General features: G+C 26.4%; 1 protein-coding gene across 4 annotated transcripts in view; it reads left to right on the top strand.

The window, feature by feature from the left end:
* Nucleotides 1-17,296, top strand: part of Mctp (multiple C2 domain and transmembrane region protein) — a 67,520-nt gene that overhangs the window by 30,177 nt on the left and 20,047 nt on the right. For 3 of the 4 annotated variants that reach the window (XM_089221245.1, XM_089221244.1, XM_089221247.1), the window contains 7 exons: nucleotides 5,476-5,849; nucleotides 7,544-7,564; nucleotides 7,707-7,860; nucleotides 8,338-8,450; nucleotides 8,770-8,878; nucleotides 8,952-9,094; nucleotides 16,736-16,815. In XM_089221245.1, coding sequence (XP_089077371.1) covers nucleotides 5,476-5,849; nucleotides 7,544-7,564; nucleotides 7,707-7,860; nucleotides 8,338-8,450; nucleotides 8,770-8,878; nucleotides 8,952-9,094; nucleotides 16,736-16,815 — 994 coding nt within the window. The remainder of the gene's footprint in view (nucleotides 1-5,475; nucleotides 5,850-7,543; nucleotides 7,565-7,706; nucleotides 7,861-8,337; nucleotides 8,451-8,769; nucleotides 8,879-8,951; nucleotides 9,095-16,735; nucleotides 16,816-17,296) is intronic. The other variant, XM_089221246.1, reaches the window with a different exon arrangement.

The following is a 17,296-nucleotide window of genomic DNA, read 5'->3' as shown; positions in this document are numbered from 1 at the left end:
TTATTACATTTAAATTAATTATAATTCGTTATCTAAAATCCGCCGAGAATTTGACATTTGTATTTAATTCGTATGAGCTTTTCAAATCGAGCTTTTGGGAAATAGGCTCTTTTGAATATTTAAAATTATCAGTTTGTAAATAACTAAAAATACTGATTGTCTAACTCTAACCTATCGCTACCGAACGTAGAGACGTAAGATTTTCTAATAAAACGTATTATAGTCGGCTTACGAAATTGCGTAGGAATCTCAGGCGAAATTATCAATAAAATAACGACAACAATGGCGAATAAAAATTTTTGTCGACAATCATTAATTACGACTATTTTACACAATGATAAACCCGTATTTTCTTCGTTGTTTATCGGTTAGTTTTTTTAATTTCTTATTTTATACGTAACGTTAATTTTACTGTTACTTTTTATAGTATGCATTAAATATATACAGGATAAAAAAAGAAGAAGTTCTCTCATGTTATAAGGTTTATATATACTCGGTATAATCTCGTATTATAATGTTCAAGGTTACCTAATCTAAATTGACGTATTTTTATTAAATTTATAACTAAATAAGTTTCGGCAATAGGTAAAAATGATTACCTGTTTAAAGTAAAGTGCATTATTCTAATATGAATTTGATATGTGGCTCAGTTTTAGTACAAATTTGTAACTAATTTGATAAAGCTGATGAAAATTTTGATTCCGCCAAATCGTTTGGTGATATCTACATGTAGGTTTATATATAATTAGAGAAATTGAATATTTTATTTAAATAATTGTTATTTGAAGCTTTTAAAATTGTATTATTTTATTTAAAACTGTTATTTTTGGAGTAGTGGAAGCAGTAGAAGGTCGTCTATACACAATATACAGTGTGTTAGTGTGACAAGTTTATCAATTTATCATAATTTGTATATGTGTTTACATTCGGGACCCGTAGTGATGCATCATTTTATGGTAACATTTTGCTACAAATCGTTTAATAATATTTCTTCTAAGATTCAAAGTTAAAAAATTAACTCTTTAAGTTAATAATTGATATGATATTACTAAAACGATATAGTTAGTTCATAAAAAAATAATAATAATAATAATAAAATTAATATTATAACGGTGCAGATCAGAGATATTTGAATTTATCAAAAATTGTATTATGCTATAGGTAGTAATATTATACAATTCAACTTAATGAACATAATATTACAGCTTAAAATAATAAAATAGTTAATCTTCCAAGTTTTTAATATTATAGTTGATACTGTAGTAGATTAAGTTTTATAATCTAGCTACCGTGGTAGGTATTAAGATAATACTAAAAGATGTATCATATGGTGGGTCCCGAACGTGTACGCACACTTAATGATGATAAACTATTGTCACATTTATACCCTGATTATTTCTCATACACAGCACCCTAATGAATCTCTGTATCCATTTTTCAAAAACAAAAATTTAAATGAAATTAATACAATTTTAACTCATATTAAAAGCTTAAAATAACAGCTAACATAGCAACTTTTTAGATAGGAAATTGTACAAAGGTAGACTTTTAAAAAGGTCAGTTTTTATATTTAATTTTTAGTTTATGTTTAATATTAGTGTGCGTCTTGTTTCATGCGCTCGTTTCTTCTTTTTACTATTTTTAATAAACATAATAAATAAGTATTTTACTGTTATTAAGGGTAAATCAATTTAAATAAATACTTGAGAATTTTATTGATGTAAATTCAGCTATCTATTATTTAATAAACATGTATGGTAATCAATATAAATTGTTGTACACTATAATTGTTCAAACTTCATGCAATTAATAACTATCGTACAGATATGTGAATTATAACTCTCGAAAAATTCCAATTACTTAGGTATGTTTATTTAGAAAATGAATAAATATAATTATTTTAACTGACTACTCGTATTAATTTATTCTAACCAACTATGTATTTCAATATAATTCGTGAATACTAATGAGGTAAATTTTTGTGTTTTTATTACATATTCTGGTCAACATTGTATTTAAATCCAATTCAATTAGTTATTATTATAAAGATGGATGACTTGGTTATTGTAACCACCCAACATTCGTAAAACGAATTTTGCAATGTGCAGGTTTTTGTGAGATTCGAGAGGACGACAGTGATTATAGGTGGGATGTAAAGGGATTTAAAATAAATTTAAATTCATCAAGGAATCCAAATTGTGAGATTTCACTATTTTTTATAGGAGTCAAATTTGGTTTGAACGATTAGTGACCCTCTGTTGAATTTACTTCAAACGTAGCATTTTCTGGTTCTCAGTAGTCAGTTGTTAATAATAGTGTTCAGGATTAATTGTGGAGCGGAGTGGGATGATGGTGGTTGTTGAGGTTTTTGGATTGAGATTTGTGGCAAAGTTATTGTACATCCTAATAATTTAGTTACATTATGATTTCATACATTTTAAATAAAAATCCTTCAGTCTTTCTATATAAATTGGTGAAATATATAATATTGTAATCATTAATTACATTATGTGTTTTAAAATAAATTCTAAAAATGTTTAAAATTCCACACTCATAAAGTTTGGTGATTATAATAGCATACATTCAAGTATGACATTGAACTTTTCACAAGCCATATTATACATATTTTTACTAATAGGTTTCTTTATAAAAATAAATTGTTAAAAAATAATTACTTGTAATAGCACCATGTGTGCTGAAACATTTTATGAATATAATAAATAATAATAAAAAAAAAAAAAAATAGAAAAACAAAAGCATTAAAACACTATAGACAAATTTTTTGTATAATGTATACCTGTATAAGATGTATAGAGACCTATTAATATAAGTATTCACCAGTTACAGAACACATATTGGTGCACGCAGATTATTAGACATGTTTGATGAATAATTATGTGACACTACGTAATATGATATAGCCATACAATATCATATTAATTTAAGATTATTTAACGCAATTATATTATTGTTTTTTCTCTCAGACCTACTTGCGAGGTATAAATAAGACACATTCACTTCAAATATTATTTGATTTTATAGGTAGTCGGCTTTAAAAAATAAAATAATTTACAAATGCAATTGGATATTTAATTTATTGAGACAATATTTAGACGAATCGATACCCCAAAAACATTTATTCTTTATGACATTTTGGAATGTGTGATTTTACTCTAAGATCACTGAAAATAAAAATAAATTATTTTTGAATTAGTTTTTCACGATGCATCAGATAGAGAAAACAAACAGTGCTCTGATATCCTCTTAAAACATTGCCCAAGTGTCCTAATACATTTATTATAAAAGAAAAATATTTAAATTGTAAAAAAATTTGTGCTTAAGGCTATGATTGGTATTAATCAAGCCGTGCCATACAACTACAAACCCGCAATCATTTTTAAATTTGATGATATTATATCATTGCTTTCTTCAAACTCTGAATCTATAATAGTAAAATATATCGATAAGAATATGTGGCGTTGACAGCGAGGTTATGATAGGCAATAGCGATTGACCTGATAAAAACTTTGTCAGTTATTCAGCTTTTGTTGTTTAATCGAGCTATAACAAAATATATGAATTTTAAATATTATATACTGTGTATGTTTACATATACCTATATATAGTTGGCTATAACTCTTTACTATAAAATGTAAGAAATTACATTGCAAAAAAAAAACTGAAAAGTATGTTTATGCGGTACTCAGTGAAAAATCTATATAAGTACGTAAAATAATTAATATTGGTTGTTACATTAAACGAGTGTATACGTGTGTGTATACCTAGGCCGTGAGCTAGCTTGCATATTAAGTACAATAGTTATTGAAAACTTATATTATTGTTTATTTTTCTGATGATAATAATGTGCTGTACCGCCTGTACCGATGTAGGCACTTTCTCTAAAATCATGAAACACGCATGCATTCGATGCAATTTGTTTTTCAATAGGATTATTACTTGTTTTACAAATTCTCGATATTTTATACGGATGAGAAAATGTACAAGGTATTTCAAGCATTTTGAACTTTGAACTCGCACTGCACTTGACTTTGCATTGTTTTGTTTAATACAAAGGTACGCTCAATATTACTGTAATTCGAGAGTATGATTTAAACGACAATGGGATATAATAATATGATATAGTAACATAAACCACTAAATACTGTGAGTTTCTAATTGAAATTTAACTGTATGTTAAATATTATAAAGTGGTCGATAGGAGTGTTAAAGACATAAGTATTCGGAAAATAATCGTACAAGCATAAAATCATAATACATACTATAAGATAGGAAGTTTACGAATTTAGATTAACATCTACCTGGGTTTCTATCGGGTTGAAAAAAATAGGTGATCTTATATAATATTATTATTATTTTTTATAATTATAAATTTCTTACTGTACGTGAATGTAAAATACACTTTACGTGATGTAATTAATATTTATAATGAGCGCTTTCCAATTTTAAGCTGGTTTTGTTTAAATAATGTAAGACTATAAACAAATAATCATAAATATAAAGCCATATTAAAATTAATTTGGATAACTATAACGTTCTGATACATTTTTAGACATAATAAGTATTTTCGATGGTATAGCTTTCGATGCAGCTTAACTAGTATTAGAGTTGGATTACGTTTGTAAATGTATTGTATTACTAATTAAATAGCGTTTATATATTTAAATTCTTTTAAAAGAAAAAATAGGTATAGCTGCATATAGATGCATAACAAAAAAAATAGTGGATAGTTAATTAGATCAGAAGTTTAAAACAACATTTTACACCCAATGTTTTGTTTATTTTTAATAAAAAAAACTCTGGCGATTCAGTAACTTAATATGATCAAAACAAAAAAAAATCGAATAGAATATTTTAATTTCTGATAAATAATCCATATAAATCGTATTTTATTGTCAGTACATATTTAAACCGATAGTATTCGACAATGATGATAATAGGTAAGTCGGAAACACCTACTATCATCATTTATATGACCTAAAAAGACATTCTGTTAATATATTTTCTATGTCACGCTACGGCAGAATTTCTTATCAGACTGAATGTCAACAATCGAAATAAGACTTTGCTATATCCCGGATGGGTGTCCCCGTGGGATTTCAATGAGCAACAGGGCATATTGCGTGTTATTTCTTCCCTCGCTATTAACTATATTTCCCGGGTTGGACAAAAGTCGTTACAATGCCCTTCGGCCTTTGTCATATACGCGTATATGTGTACACAATACCAAACGTTCACATCAAAAATATTTCAAATGCTTTTTTTAGCCCTTTTAAAAATTATTAACATTTAATATAAAAAAGCTTTTATAGGATAATAATAATATGAGCTCTAACAAAAAATGGGGGTATATATGGGCGAACCCATATACGATGAAATCATATCTACGAGAAATATTTTATTTTATACTCATAGCACCATCGTCTTGTTTGTTTTGTTTTTTTTATATATATATAGCCGAAAACGTATGCCACGTGAAATTCTATACGAGAACGTCGAGGGAACACGATCACCACCGATCGTCAGTGCCGTGCAACGATGAAACGGGAACAGGTGACTTGGTCCGACGTCGGCCGTTATCAAAGTCTGACTTCGACCTCAGCTATCCCGAGGATTTGGATTATTTGTGCAAGAAATTTGCGGCCGCGGAACGACGGCATGTCACCATGGACAGTTTCGCATCATCGTCGTCGCCGAGCACGCCGGGCGCCGGTCAAGGGTGCTGTCCGTCCGCAATCAATTCGTCTTCCTGCGCCACCGCCACCGCCCAGTCCACTATACAGAGCATCAACGTGGTGCAAAAGACCCATTCCTTCTTCAATTCCTTGAAGGTAATCTCACACGAAAGTCACACGTCGAATCATATATAGCCGACGTATTGGTAATCGGATATAGAAATATTCATAATAATAATATGTAACGTGAAGTATTAGGTACTATACCTACGCGATATAAACATTTGAACTGAACTTATAAGTTATAACTTATAATAATTGTTTTCAATCGGGCTATGTAGATTTTTTTTTTAAAAAGTACCAAAATCGACAAAACAAAAAAGGGAATATGAACGACTGTAACCTAACTTGCTTTGCGTGTGGAATTTGAAAGCAAATGATATAAGTAATGCATTGTCGCTCGATGATAATAAACTTTAAGAAATTAAACATTACACATAATATATGTAATATAATCTCATATACCTAAAATCTTACAAGTTACGTGTAAGGCCCTTGTGATGATAAGTGTGATGTAAAAAAATTCAAACTCCATTACTAAGTACTCCAGTGACAAAAAAGTTCAAACAACCATTTCTACGATCATAAAATATAAATGCTTATTTTTTTTATTATTGCTAGGTATTTAAAATCAATAATACAATTATTATTACCTACCTGTCCTACCTATACGAGCTGAGTTCATAACACGTCGTAGTAATTTGCAGTTACATATCGTAATGTAGATATATTGCAAAATATATTAATACCATCAATAAGCATATTACAAAATTATACGGGCATAGAATTAATATTATATTTTTATTATTTTGTTTTCAAATTGTCTTTTCATACTTATAACTTTTATTTAATTGTACAAGACTTCCATAAAAATTGCTATGAAATAAAATTAAAAAAAAAATAATTTAAAACAATATATTGCTTTAAACTTTTCATTAAAATGTTTAATTGTCAAATTAATTACAAGTTTAAAAATTCGTTGTTCTAATACTTATTTATTATTATGCATTTGTGCACAAATAAACAATATGTACCCCTACATACTGCCACACTAGCTGTTAATATATTGCTTGTGTATATCTTGACACGAATTGTGTTATCTCATCGGTAATTGGAATTCGCTCTAACAATAATAAATTATACTAGAATTCTACAAATCCTTTGAAACTAGGTACACAACAAAGAATGTATTTTATATAGTTGCTTAGCAATTTAAGGAAAATAATCCACTACATTCACATAAAAGGGGATTTTTATACAAGATAATATTATATTGGTAACATAATATTATGTTATCAGGCATTTGTTTTTTATTCATGTTTATTAATCATAATCTGAAACATACTCATAGCTATTTTAAATAAAACATTGTTAAGTACCTACATAAAATAATATATGGGTCAACCTAGCTTCTAGCTACTCCACTCCTCATAACTAACGCTCATGCATTTATGGTGGTATATATTTAAACTATATAAATTAGTACAATACATTTTAAAGTCTACTTGTATAGATAAGTTTTTTATTCGACAAATATATATATATAAACATATGTATTGAAATTATAAAGTTAGTGATCCATGTTACAAGTCCTATCTAGACATTACACCCATAACATAATATTCATATATCCATAGGTTTAGAAAATCTTATTTTATTAAATTTTGTTTAAATTTTATGTTATATGCCTACACTTTATTATTATTTAAATAATTTAAGTAATATATTGATGTAATAATATCAATTTAAATTAATGATTTATTTTTTTTTTTAATTGTATGTGTTATTAGAATCGGTGGTTTCCAACTGAGGTAAACAAAAATGTATATTTTATTTTAAAAAAATATACTAGTTTATACGCTACCTATATTTTTGTTCGAACTCAAACTTATTTAAATGTATACATATACATGTACATTTACACTAATTTAATCATTATAATGCTATTTTCAGGAGAAATGGGCCAAAGGGAGAAATAAAGCACGAGGCTCTGACACTGACGAGTCACCCTCTGAATCTCCTATACTTTCTAGACTAGTCCGTCCAGATACTTTACAACAAACTAAGTCTTCAGACTCAAAAAATACTCAAAATTCAATTACTAGTGGTAGGGTATTAAATAAATGTAAAATATAATAGCTATTTTTTCTTAAAAAACCATTAGATGAAAATTTGTTTATGTTATATGAAACAATTATAAATTAAATTTAAAAAAAAATTCTACATCAAAACGGTCTTAAATTGCTAAAATCTTAAAACTTTTTTTATTTTTTGATTAATTGTGTCTAATAGTTTCAAATGTTAAAGTCAAAATAAGAGTTTTACTGATATTAAATCTTAAGTTATACATTTTACTTACATTTATTTAAAGATCATAATATATTTAAATTTTATCGAGTGTCGAAAGTTTCATATCAAATGAGATTGTTTTTTTTTTAGAATGTAAGAAATAAAAATAAAGTAGTTAAAAAAACCTCTTTCCTCTCATTGAAGAAAAATATTTGAAAATCTAATAAAATAAAACTACATATAACATTAAATATTTACACTGTTTTTATATAAATATTTTGTTAATGTATTTTAGAATTTGGATTGACTCAGAATTGGTTCCAGAAAGTTGTTTCACGCGACCATCAAATTCGGCTCCGGAGACAAAATTCAATAAGATCTGAACAACAAATAGATTTGGCTACACCAGTAAATATTAATTTAAATTCCTACCATTCTTTGTAATATTATGTTACTTTGATGTAATGTGGTAGATAGGTATGCATCCATTAAAATATATAGAGATAATTTCTAAAAACAACTAACGTTCTGTAATAGAACCATCCTTTATTATTTAAGATATTTACTCAAGACAAATACCGATCTCATGCATTTAAGCAGTATTATGTAATAATCTTAACATAACTTGGTTTATAATTTACATTTTAAAACAAATTAATATAATTCAAAATATTTTTTTTTTAAAGGCTTTAAAATTAAATTCTGCTAATGAACTTTTACTTTCTAGGAAGGCCAAAATCCAATTCAAAATGAAGCTTTGCTCAGAAAATATGACTTTTTTCAACTCAAAATACATTTGAAAAAAGGAAAAGATCTCATTGCTCGAGATAAAAATGGTAATTAACAAAAGTCAATTTTTTAATAATAATATCAATGTTTGTTGAGTGCTAAAGTTTGTCAAAATTTCAGGTCTCAGTGATCCCTATGTGAAATTTAAGATAGGTGGAAGACAGATTTACAAATCAAAAACTGTGTATAAAAGTCTGAATCCAACTTGGGACGAAACGTTTACACACCTACTAGATGATCCTTTTGAAACAATTCAAATAAAGGTATGAATTTATTTTATTTTAAAATAACATAATTTAGTTTTAAAAAAAAAACTCACTTAAATTATAAGTGGTGTGTCAAAGGTATAGTAATATGGTACAGTTTATAACAAATACATTTATAAATTAATGCATTTAAAAAAGTATACAATATGTATACCTTTAAATGTATTATTTTTTTTTTGTATTATTTGGTTTTTACTGTACTGTATAAGTATTTCATTTTGTAATTTATGTTTGTGTGCTTTTCCTTCAAATGTTTGTTTGTTAAATTATAGTTTTATGCATACATAGGCCACCGCCTCTGGGGAAACTTTTTTCCATTTAAAAAAATATTACATTATAATAATATGGGGTTCATATTCCTGGCATTTCCACGGTTGAAATTGGTCAAACTTATAACTTGAACCTCGGTTGTAACAAAAGTTCTATTGCCTGTATGTCCTCAATAACCCTTAACCTATAAATTGAATAGTGGTATTTCCGTGAAGAAAAACGAAAAACAAAATCTGTTTTAAAATAAATATTATTATACCATAAAATATAATCATACAGATACCCAAGTTATTTCCCTAATGATAACCTTTGGTTATAATGCAGAGGAAAACTATATGGCAGAATGATACATTTTGTTAGGAATTTAAATTTTTCATTCTTATTGTGGATTTCGATTTGCGTTTCTATGGCAATAAAAAAGTCGTTACAAAAATCGGCCTCTCGAAAATTGGTTAGAGAAATAAGTTTTAGCCAGCCCATAATCATATCCATGTTAAAATGTTTGTTTTTTTGTGGTTGATCAAAAACAAAATGCATGACTGACGTGTGAGACATGAGTCACCCTATGGAAACCTATATGGGTTGAAAAACGAAGCTATTAATACTCCCCGAGTCTCAAGAAATACGTGTGCCAAATTTGGTGCCAATCAGTTGAGAAATTTCCATGTCTATAAGGGTTATCCGAATGTACATTAATTGGTTCAATGGATTTATCGATCATGTGTTTCATGTTATCTAAAATTCTACTGATTCATCGGACATCGTACAAATACACGGTCATTTGGCGTAAAAAATTTTAAAACAGACTTGCACATGAGATTTTTATATTTTATTTTTCTTATTTCTTCATTGTTAACTATTGACATGTATTACTATAGAGCTGTCCCGTTTCATATTGAATTATTATTTTCATTTTTGTACAACTAAAATAAATGTATTCCATATACACAATATTATAAATTACCGACATTTATCAAGGAATATAAATCAGTTCATTATTTTGTAGTTCGAAGACGGAGGGTGCACACTTGATCAAATTGTATGTGTTTATGCGATTATGCGTCAGACGTACGACTTCACACCATCTAATGACTACAGAGCATACGCGATTTGTTCAAGTGTTCTCACTACTACTTCACATTCCGTTGTATTTGTTATCATTAATTTTGCGCACTAAACCCATATTTGATATTTTTAAGGAAAACAATTATTGATTATATAGGCGTAATGTTTGTTACATATACCTATTATCTACCTATTGGCTATTTTAATAAATAATATTCTTTACAATTTTATCTTAAAATAATGATTTTAAATGAGCAACGGTCGATATCATAATAATTCATGGTCGTAATTTGTCAACCTAAATTAGCATATCAAATGAAAATGTGCTTATATTGTATTTTGATATATTATATTAACATACCTTATTAATAAGAATATGAACTTTGTAACTAGTAGGTCTCATAGAATAAATATACATTTGCGATATTTGCGAACATATTAATGAAAAAACTTCAATCTGGAAATTCAATATTATGTCAAAGGTATTAGGTATTTTATAGTTGGTATTATTAATTTATTGCTTAGATTGTTAAATTGGCAATAAAAAAAAAAATCATGTGCATGTAAAAAACATTATAATGTATAAAATGTTTCTCCCGTATGATGTAATGGCTTTGTTTTTCACAACTACAGTTTACTAAAGTAACAATAATTTTAATAATCAATATCAATTTCATATTAAGCTATAATGAATATAATTTTGTTACATAATACTTTAAATAATTGAATGTCAAAATCAGGTTAGGTTCATTATGAATGATAATGGACAAATTGTTGTTGGTTTTTATATTTTATATAATAATTAGACAGGTGTATTGCATAAAAATATTCAAACTTGTGAGAAATAATCATATACCTAATGGACTGGAACTAGTAAAATAGAAAGGGTCGAAACTCTTTTAGCATATCTTTCGTCTGTAAGGAAAATTGAGGAATCATATGATATGTGTTTTATATTGCTGATTTGCGTTTCTATGACGATAAACAGAGTGCCGCATAATGGGTTAGAACAAAAAAAGTTGTATCCAGCCCAAAACACGTATATCTTAATATTATGTATGATTTTCCACGGTCCGGTCAAATGTACGTGAGTGGTTTGTCCCCGGTCATAACTTTTTAACAGCATTATAATAAATCAAATATTGGTTTTAAATTAAAACACCAAAACTTTACTGTAGCGACACTAGTGAACTGTATTTCATTATACTTTTACGAGGGCACAGAAAAAATGAGGGACCCGTTTGTTTTATTTTTTAGAAATAACGCCAGTTAGATTTTTACGACGTTTCGTTATGTATGTAGAAAATGTAAATACCAAAATAAATATTATTATAAAATTATATAAAGAATCATAAAAATAATATAATTTAAAAGTATACATTGTAAAATGCGCAATCGCGATAACAACGAACTCTTTTTTTTTATTCGTAATTTTCATAAACATATTATTATTATTACAATATTGTGAATTATCAAAATAAATTATTAAAATATTATTAAAATGCCTGTTTGTGATACGTCGTGTACTATATTTGAATATTACATTAAATAGTATGCTGTTGTTTTCTTTTTATTACTTACATTAACTCTCGGCATCAAAGGCCATTGAGATCAACATGATGACAACATGTTTTTGTTTTATAACCCAATAAATGATGAATACATACAAACCTTTTAGTTCATATACGTAGATCTACAGCGAGTACAATCAGAAACGTTTTACTGTTGTACGTCTATAGGTAGATGGTATTGTCTTTAGAGTAAGTGATTTTTGCCTTCACATCACGATATTTGCCGCTTGGTGTTAAGCCAAGCAATATTGTCACATTTCGATTAGTATTTCTGGATTTTAATTTAATTTCGTTCTCGTACATAATACAGACATACAGTTGAAGGTTCATCTGTGTTCTACGCGACCACTAAAACATATTTACACTAGTAAGTATTTGACAAAGTAACTTATAGGTAACTTAGGATACCTAAGTCTCAATGGTTTTAATTTAAGTGCATATATCCCAAAAACTTTAGCATACACTGTGGTCGCCAAAATGATTGCCTCGTAGACATTTCTATTAATCAGTATCATTTTTAAACAAACACTTTTGTACAAGTCAATATTGTAGTCGATAATTAAAAATATATAAATACAGTGATATTGTCGTTACTCGTTGCTGATATATCGTAATAAGCAAATTGTGTATTATTGAGTGTGATATAGTTTAATGGTTGATATTAGTTAATAGTTTTATTGGTATTACTTTATTGGATTTTATGCAAGTAATTTTAAATATGTAGATCTGTGAAAAACTTGCATGGTATCTGTCATACACTGTGGTTAACTGTAAAAATGAACATTATATTTCAATAACACTACTTTACACAAATATCTGTTCATATTTCGAATTATATCGATACTCGGTATGTTAATCTTAATAAATTTATGGAAAACCATTATTAATTTATCCGTTATTAATCAAAAAGCGAGTAATTATTAAAACTATATCGTATTACGGATAACATATTGTTGAGTCTATCCAACCATTCTTTTATGATAATTAATTATTATAATATTTTAGCGTTAATTTCAATATCTATAAAGATTCCACCATATAGGCTGTTTTTAGTACCTATATAATTATAAATAAGTAGATTGTTTTAATTAAATTTTTTATGTTACTGTCCTGTTAGTACTTATTTACTATAATAAACAATTATAATTTATAATTATAATAATTATTTGCTACAATGATTTCGACTTAAGTAATTATTATTTTTAAACTTTTTTTTCTCCTACAAGCTCTCTTCCACATTATGCTTAATTGTATTAAATATTAATTTTAAAAAAATGTATAAAATTAGCACCTTTAATTTAAATAAGTACCTACCATTAGTATTGTTTCGAAATGATTAGTGGCAGTATTAGTGATAAAGTCAAAAGTGACATTCTCAGAGTTATTTATTACACGACGAACTAATTTAGCTAATGAAGTAACTCAATCATTTTCAATATTTTCTTTTGTTTTAATTTTTCTCTGCCTTTATTGCTATTTTCTATATTTTTCATTTAATAAACCCACTATGATATTTTAATTTCATTAGTCTTAAGATTGAGATTCTGATAACAATTGAGATTAAAAAAAGACGGGTAAGTCGTGGATGTCGCTCTGCTGTACAGTAGGTTACAAGTGGGTTACTGTAATGGATGGAATTAAATTTGAATCCAATGATATTATATCATTGTACACGAAAAACGATTCTGAGCGAAGACGGTTTATCTGTCTAGAATATATTATAGATTATTAAAAATTTTCAAATCTTAGATTTAAAAAGAAAATTTTTTATGAATTTCTAGTTTAAAATAATTTGCGAATTTTCGTGATTTTCGTGATTTTTACACATGTTGTCAAAATTCAAACTTTGAATGCTTGTAAAAAAATATCGTACCTATGTATTTTTAATTTTTTTTTAAATGCTATTGTTACAATGTGTTAGAAGCCTTGTATTAAATTTTCAAGTTTTTCTACCAAACACATAAATTTTTATCGACATTTATAGAAAAAAAAAACTAAAAAAGTTGAAAAATTAAAATGTCAGTAAACAGCTCAAAACAAATCTAAATATTTTGAAAATTTTATCAAATATAGAAAATGCCTATATAAACATTCAGTGAACATTTTAAGTATCTGCGGTCATTTGTTTTTTAGAGTTACACCAAAATAAAGAAATCGCTAAAAGTGAAATCCAATGTTGTAAAAATTTAAATTTCAAATGCTCATAAAAATGTAATTTTAATTTCCGGTGGACTTTTTATTTGTGATAAAGATTGAAAAACTTTTAAGGAATCTTGTATTAAATTTTAAAATCTTAGATTTAAAAAGAAATTTTTTTATGAATTTCTAGCTTAAAATATTTTGTGATTTTTACGTATTTTGTCAAAATTCAAACTTTGAATGCTTATAAAAAAAAAATGGTGACTATGAATTTCTTTTATTTTTCAACTGCTATTGTAACAATATGTTAAGAGCCTTGTCTTAAATTTTCAAGCTTTTTTGCCTAACAAATACATTTTTATCGATATTAATTTAAAAAAAAACTAACAATGATCTAAAATTTCAAATGCCTATGAATAGTTCAACTTAAGTCGAACATTTTTGAAAATTGCATGGTGGATAGAATATTCGGTGAAAGTTTCATGTATCTATAGTCATTTGTTTTTTAGAGTTACACCAAAATAAAGAAATCGCTAAAAGTGAAATCCAATGTTGTAAAAATTGATGATGTTACATCAAAAACCAAAATCGATTTTGTCGAAAAATGAGTGTGCGTAAAATTTCTTGTTTTTCCCTTAATTTTTAGTTTGTTTTTCTAGATTATTTAGAAAAGTATTAAGAATTTTTCACTTTTGACCCCCCCCCCCCCCCAAAGTACCAACTAGATTCACTTTCTGATCGAACGAGGTACTGAAGTCAAAAATCGAAGCATTTTTACTGCCTCAAAACGTGATGATAGACACAAAAAAAAAATTTTTTAAAAATAAAATAAAAACACACATCATGGTAAAATCAATACATTCATCGCTCCGCTCAGAATCTAAAAGTGTATAGCTGGATAAAAAAATTAAATATTGATTAATTAAAATAATCATTTGAAAAAACAACCGCTAAATAAACGTGTTCATCAGAGTTCCTGATTAATCAGAAATATAAACATATTGTTCACTATTATATCGTAGGGCTTATAACATAAATATTTTTTGTACTTATTTATGTATAAACACTGTTTCTTTGAATCAATAAATTTGGTTATTTTACGTACCTATAGCAGAATTCGTTAAAAGTGATTTAACTGGGTTTTTAAAATGAAGTAACTTATTTAACACATAGTTGAGTACTTTTATTGACAATAATGCAACAGATTTAATTAATGATAAAGTGTCTTCTATTGATTTGCACCACTAAGTTAGTTAGCTGTTATCAAAGATATTAATGTTCAACTGTCAGAATTTAAAACAAAGTTTTCCATCGTTGGCCGATTAAATGGTGACTAATTAACCGTGATATTTTCGCTTACTTTCGATTTTTATATTATGCTTTGTTTTGTGTACATATTGTTATGCATAGCTACCAATCGAAAGAGGGTTTGGTAAACATGAAATGTGGTTGAAAGTAAGAGCATGTCACGAAGTACTATGTATAATATTATGGCATAAAAATGCATAAAAGCACTTTTTTTTTCACAATTTTCACGCACTATGCTGCTAAATTAATTTTTCATGCAGTAATAAATTAAATTAACAAAGTTTTTAGGCAACACATTTATTTTGTTTGTAGAATGAAAATAACAATGCATAGTTTATTGTATTTATTTTTACTTTAATGACCTAATCAAATATTTACAATATTTACATTATTTAATAATATCAATGTTTTTTTATTTTTTCTATTGAAATCAAAACTCAAAATTTATTCAATGACTGTGTCATAATACTATTATTATATAAAAACGATAATATAATACTGTCATATTATCGTTGAATAAAATGGTAAAACAATTTTACATCGCTTATGTGCATTTTTGCATAAGAGTTTTAGTGTAAAAAAAAAATAACGATCTATATTTGAAAAGTTTTTAATTTATTCAAGTTATAGAAAAGGTTTGAAATACTTCTACATGACTTTGTATATTTAAAATTATGAAATGAATACATGATTATATTATAATGAATAACATTTTTTTTCCATTTTTTTATTTAACATTATAAAAATTTCTAAAGAAACAAATTTACCCATGACCTTACTTATTTGAAAATAATAATAATTTAAATAAACTTTATTTTTATATTCTGTTATTCAAGTATTTATTGGTTAAGGTCGTTAAGGAATCATCCCTCTTCGTTTACCTCATCACATATAAAACAGTTGTAGATTTTTGTGTTTTTTCTGATAAATGAAAATACAATTTGTAATAAAATTACAAAATACCTTAACTTATCAAAATTTTAGATTAGAATATGATATTTTATAAAATGTTCAACCAATACATATATAATATTGTAATATATTTATTTAATTTGTATTTAAAATTAGCATTTCGATTTTAATTTAATGCAAGCAAATGGAAGATACCTTTTAAAAATATATCCATATAATATTATTTTATCAAAATATTGTCAAATTGTCAAATGTCTGTTTGAAAAAATACCATAGATTATACTTACATTAGATGTTATAAAATTTGAACTATTTGTATAAAACATTAAACTATAAGCTATAATTATAGACCAATATTATTTTATCGTTTCAGGTTTTTGATTACGATTGGGGTCTTCAAGATGACTTTATGGGAGCGGCACAGATCGCTCTGACGGCCTTAGAATTGGGCAAGTGAGTTTAATATCACTTTATGTCGTTAGTATAAATTAATGATGGGTAATGATTGATGTCTACGATTAAGTTTAACACAATTGTATTCTCACTTCAACTCAAAGGAAGAGTATGAAAATAAAATAAAACAATATTTGGTTAAAATATGAATAATTAATTATTTTTAAATTCCGAGGTACAATTTAAAAATTAAAAATAATATTATTCATGTATTCATTTAATTTTCGAGTTAACTTCAAATGTTTTGAATTGAATTCATACTAATAAAAGCCTATAATTAAAAGTTAAAAATTTGTAAAACATTAAAAATTTTAATTTACATTATGCATATAAAAAAAAAAACAATGAAGGTATTTTTTTAATATTATTTATATATAATAACAATTTAAGTATACCTATTCATATATTTAAACTTTATTAAACGATATATTCTGTTAAACTTTATTATTGTTACCTATGCAGTGATGTGAAGTATAATTTA

The sequence above is a fragment of the Diuraphis noxia genome, unplaced genomic scaffold (assembly GCF_037042655.1).
Source record: "Diuraphis noxia isolate RWA-SAM2 unplaced genomic scaffold, SU_Dnox_SAM2 contig0002, whole genome shotgun sequence".
Lineage (NCBI taxonomy): Eukaryota > Metazoa > Arthropoda > Insecta > Hemiptera > Aphididae > Diuraphis > Diuraphis noxia.
The sequence above is the reverse complement of the archived record's forward strand: the minus strand, read 5'-3'. Positions and strand labels throughout refer to the sequence as shown.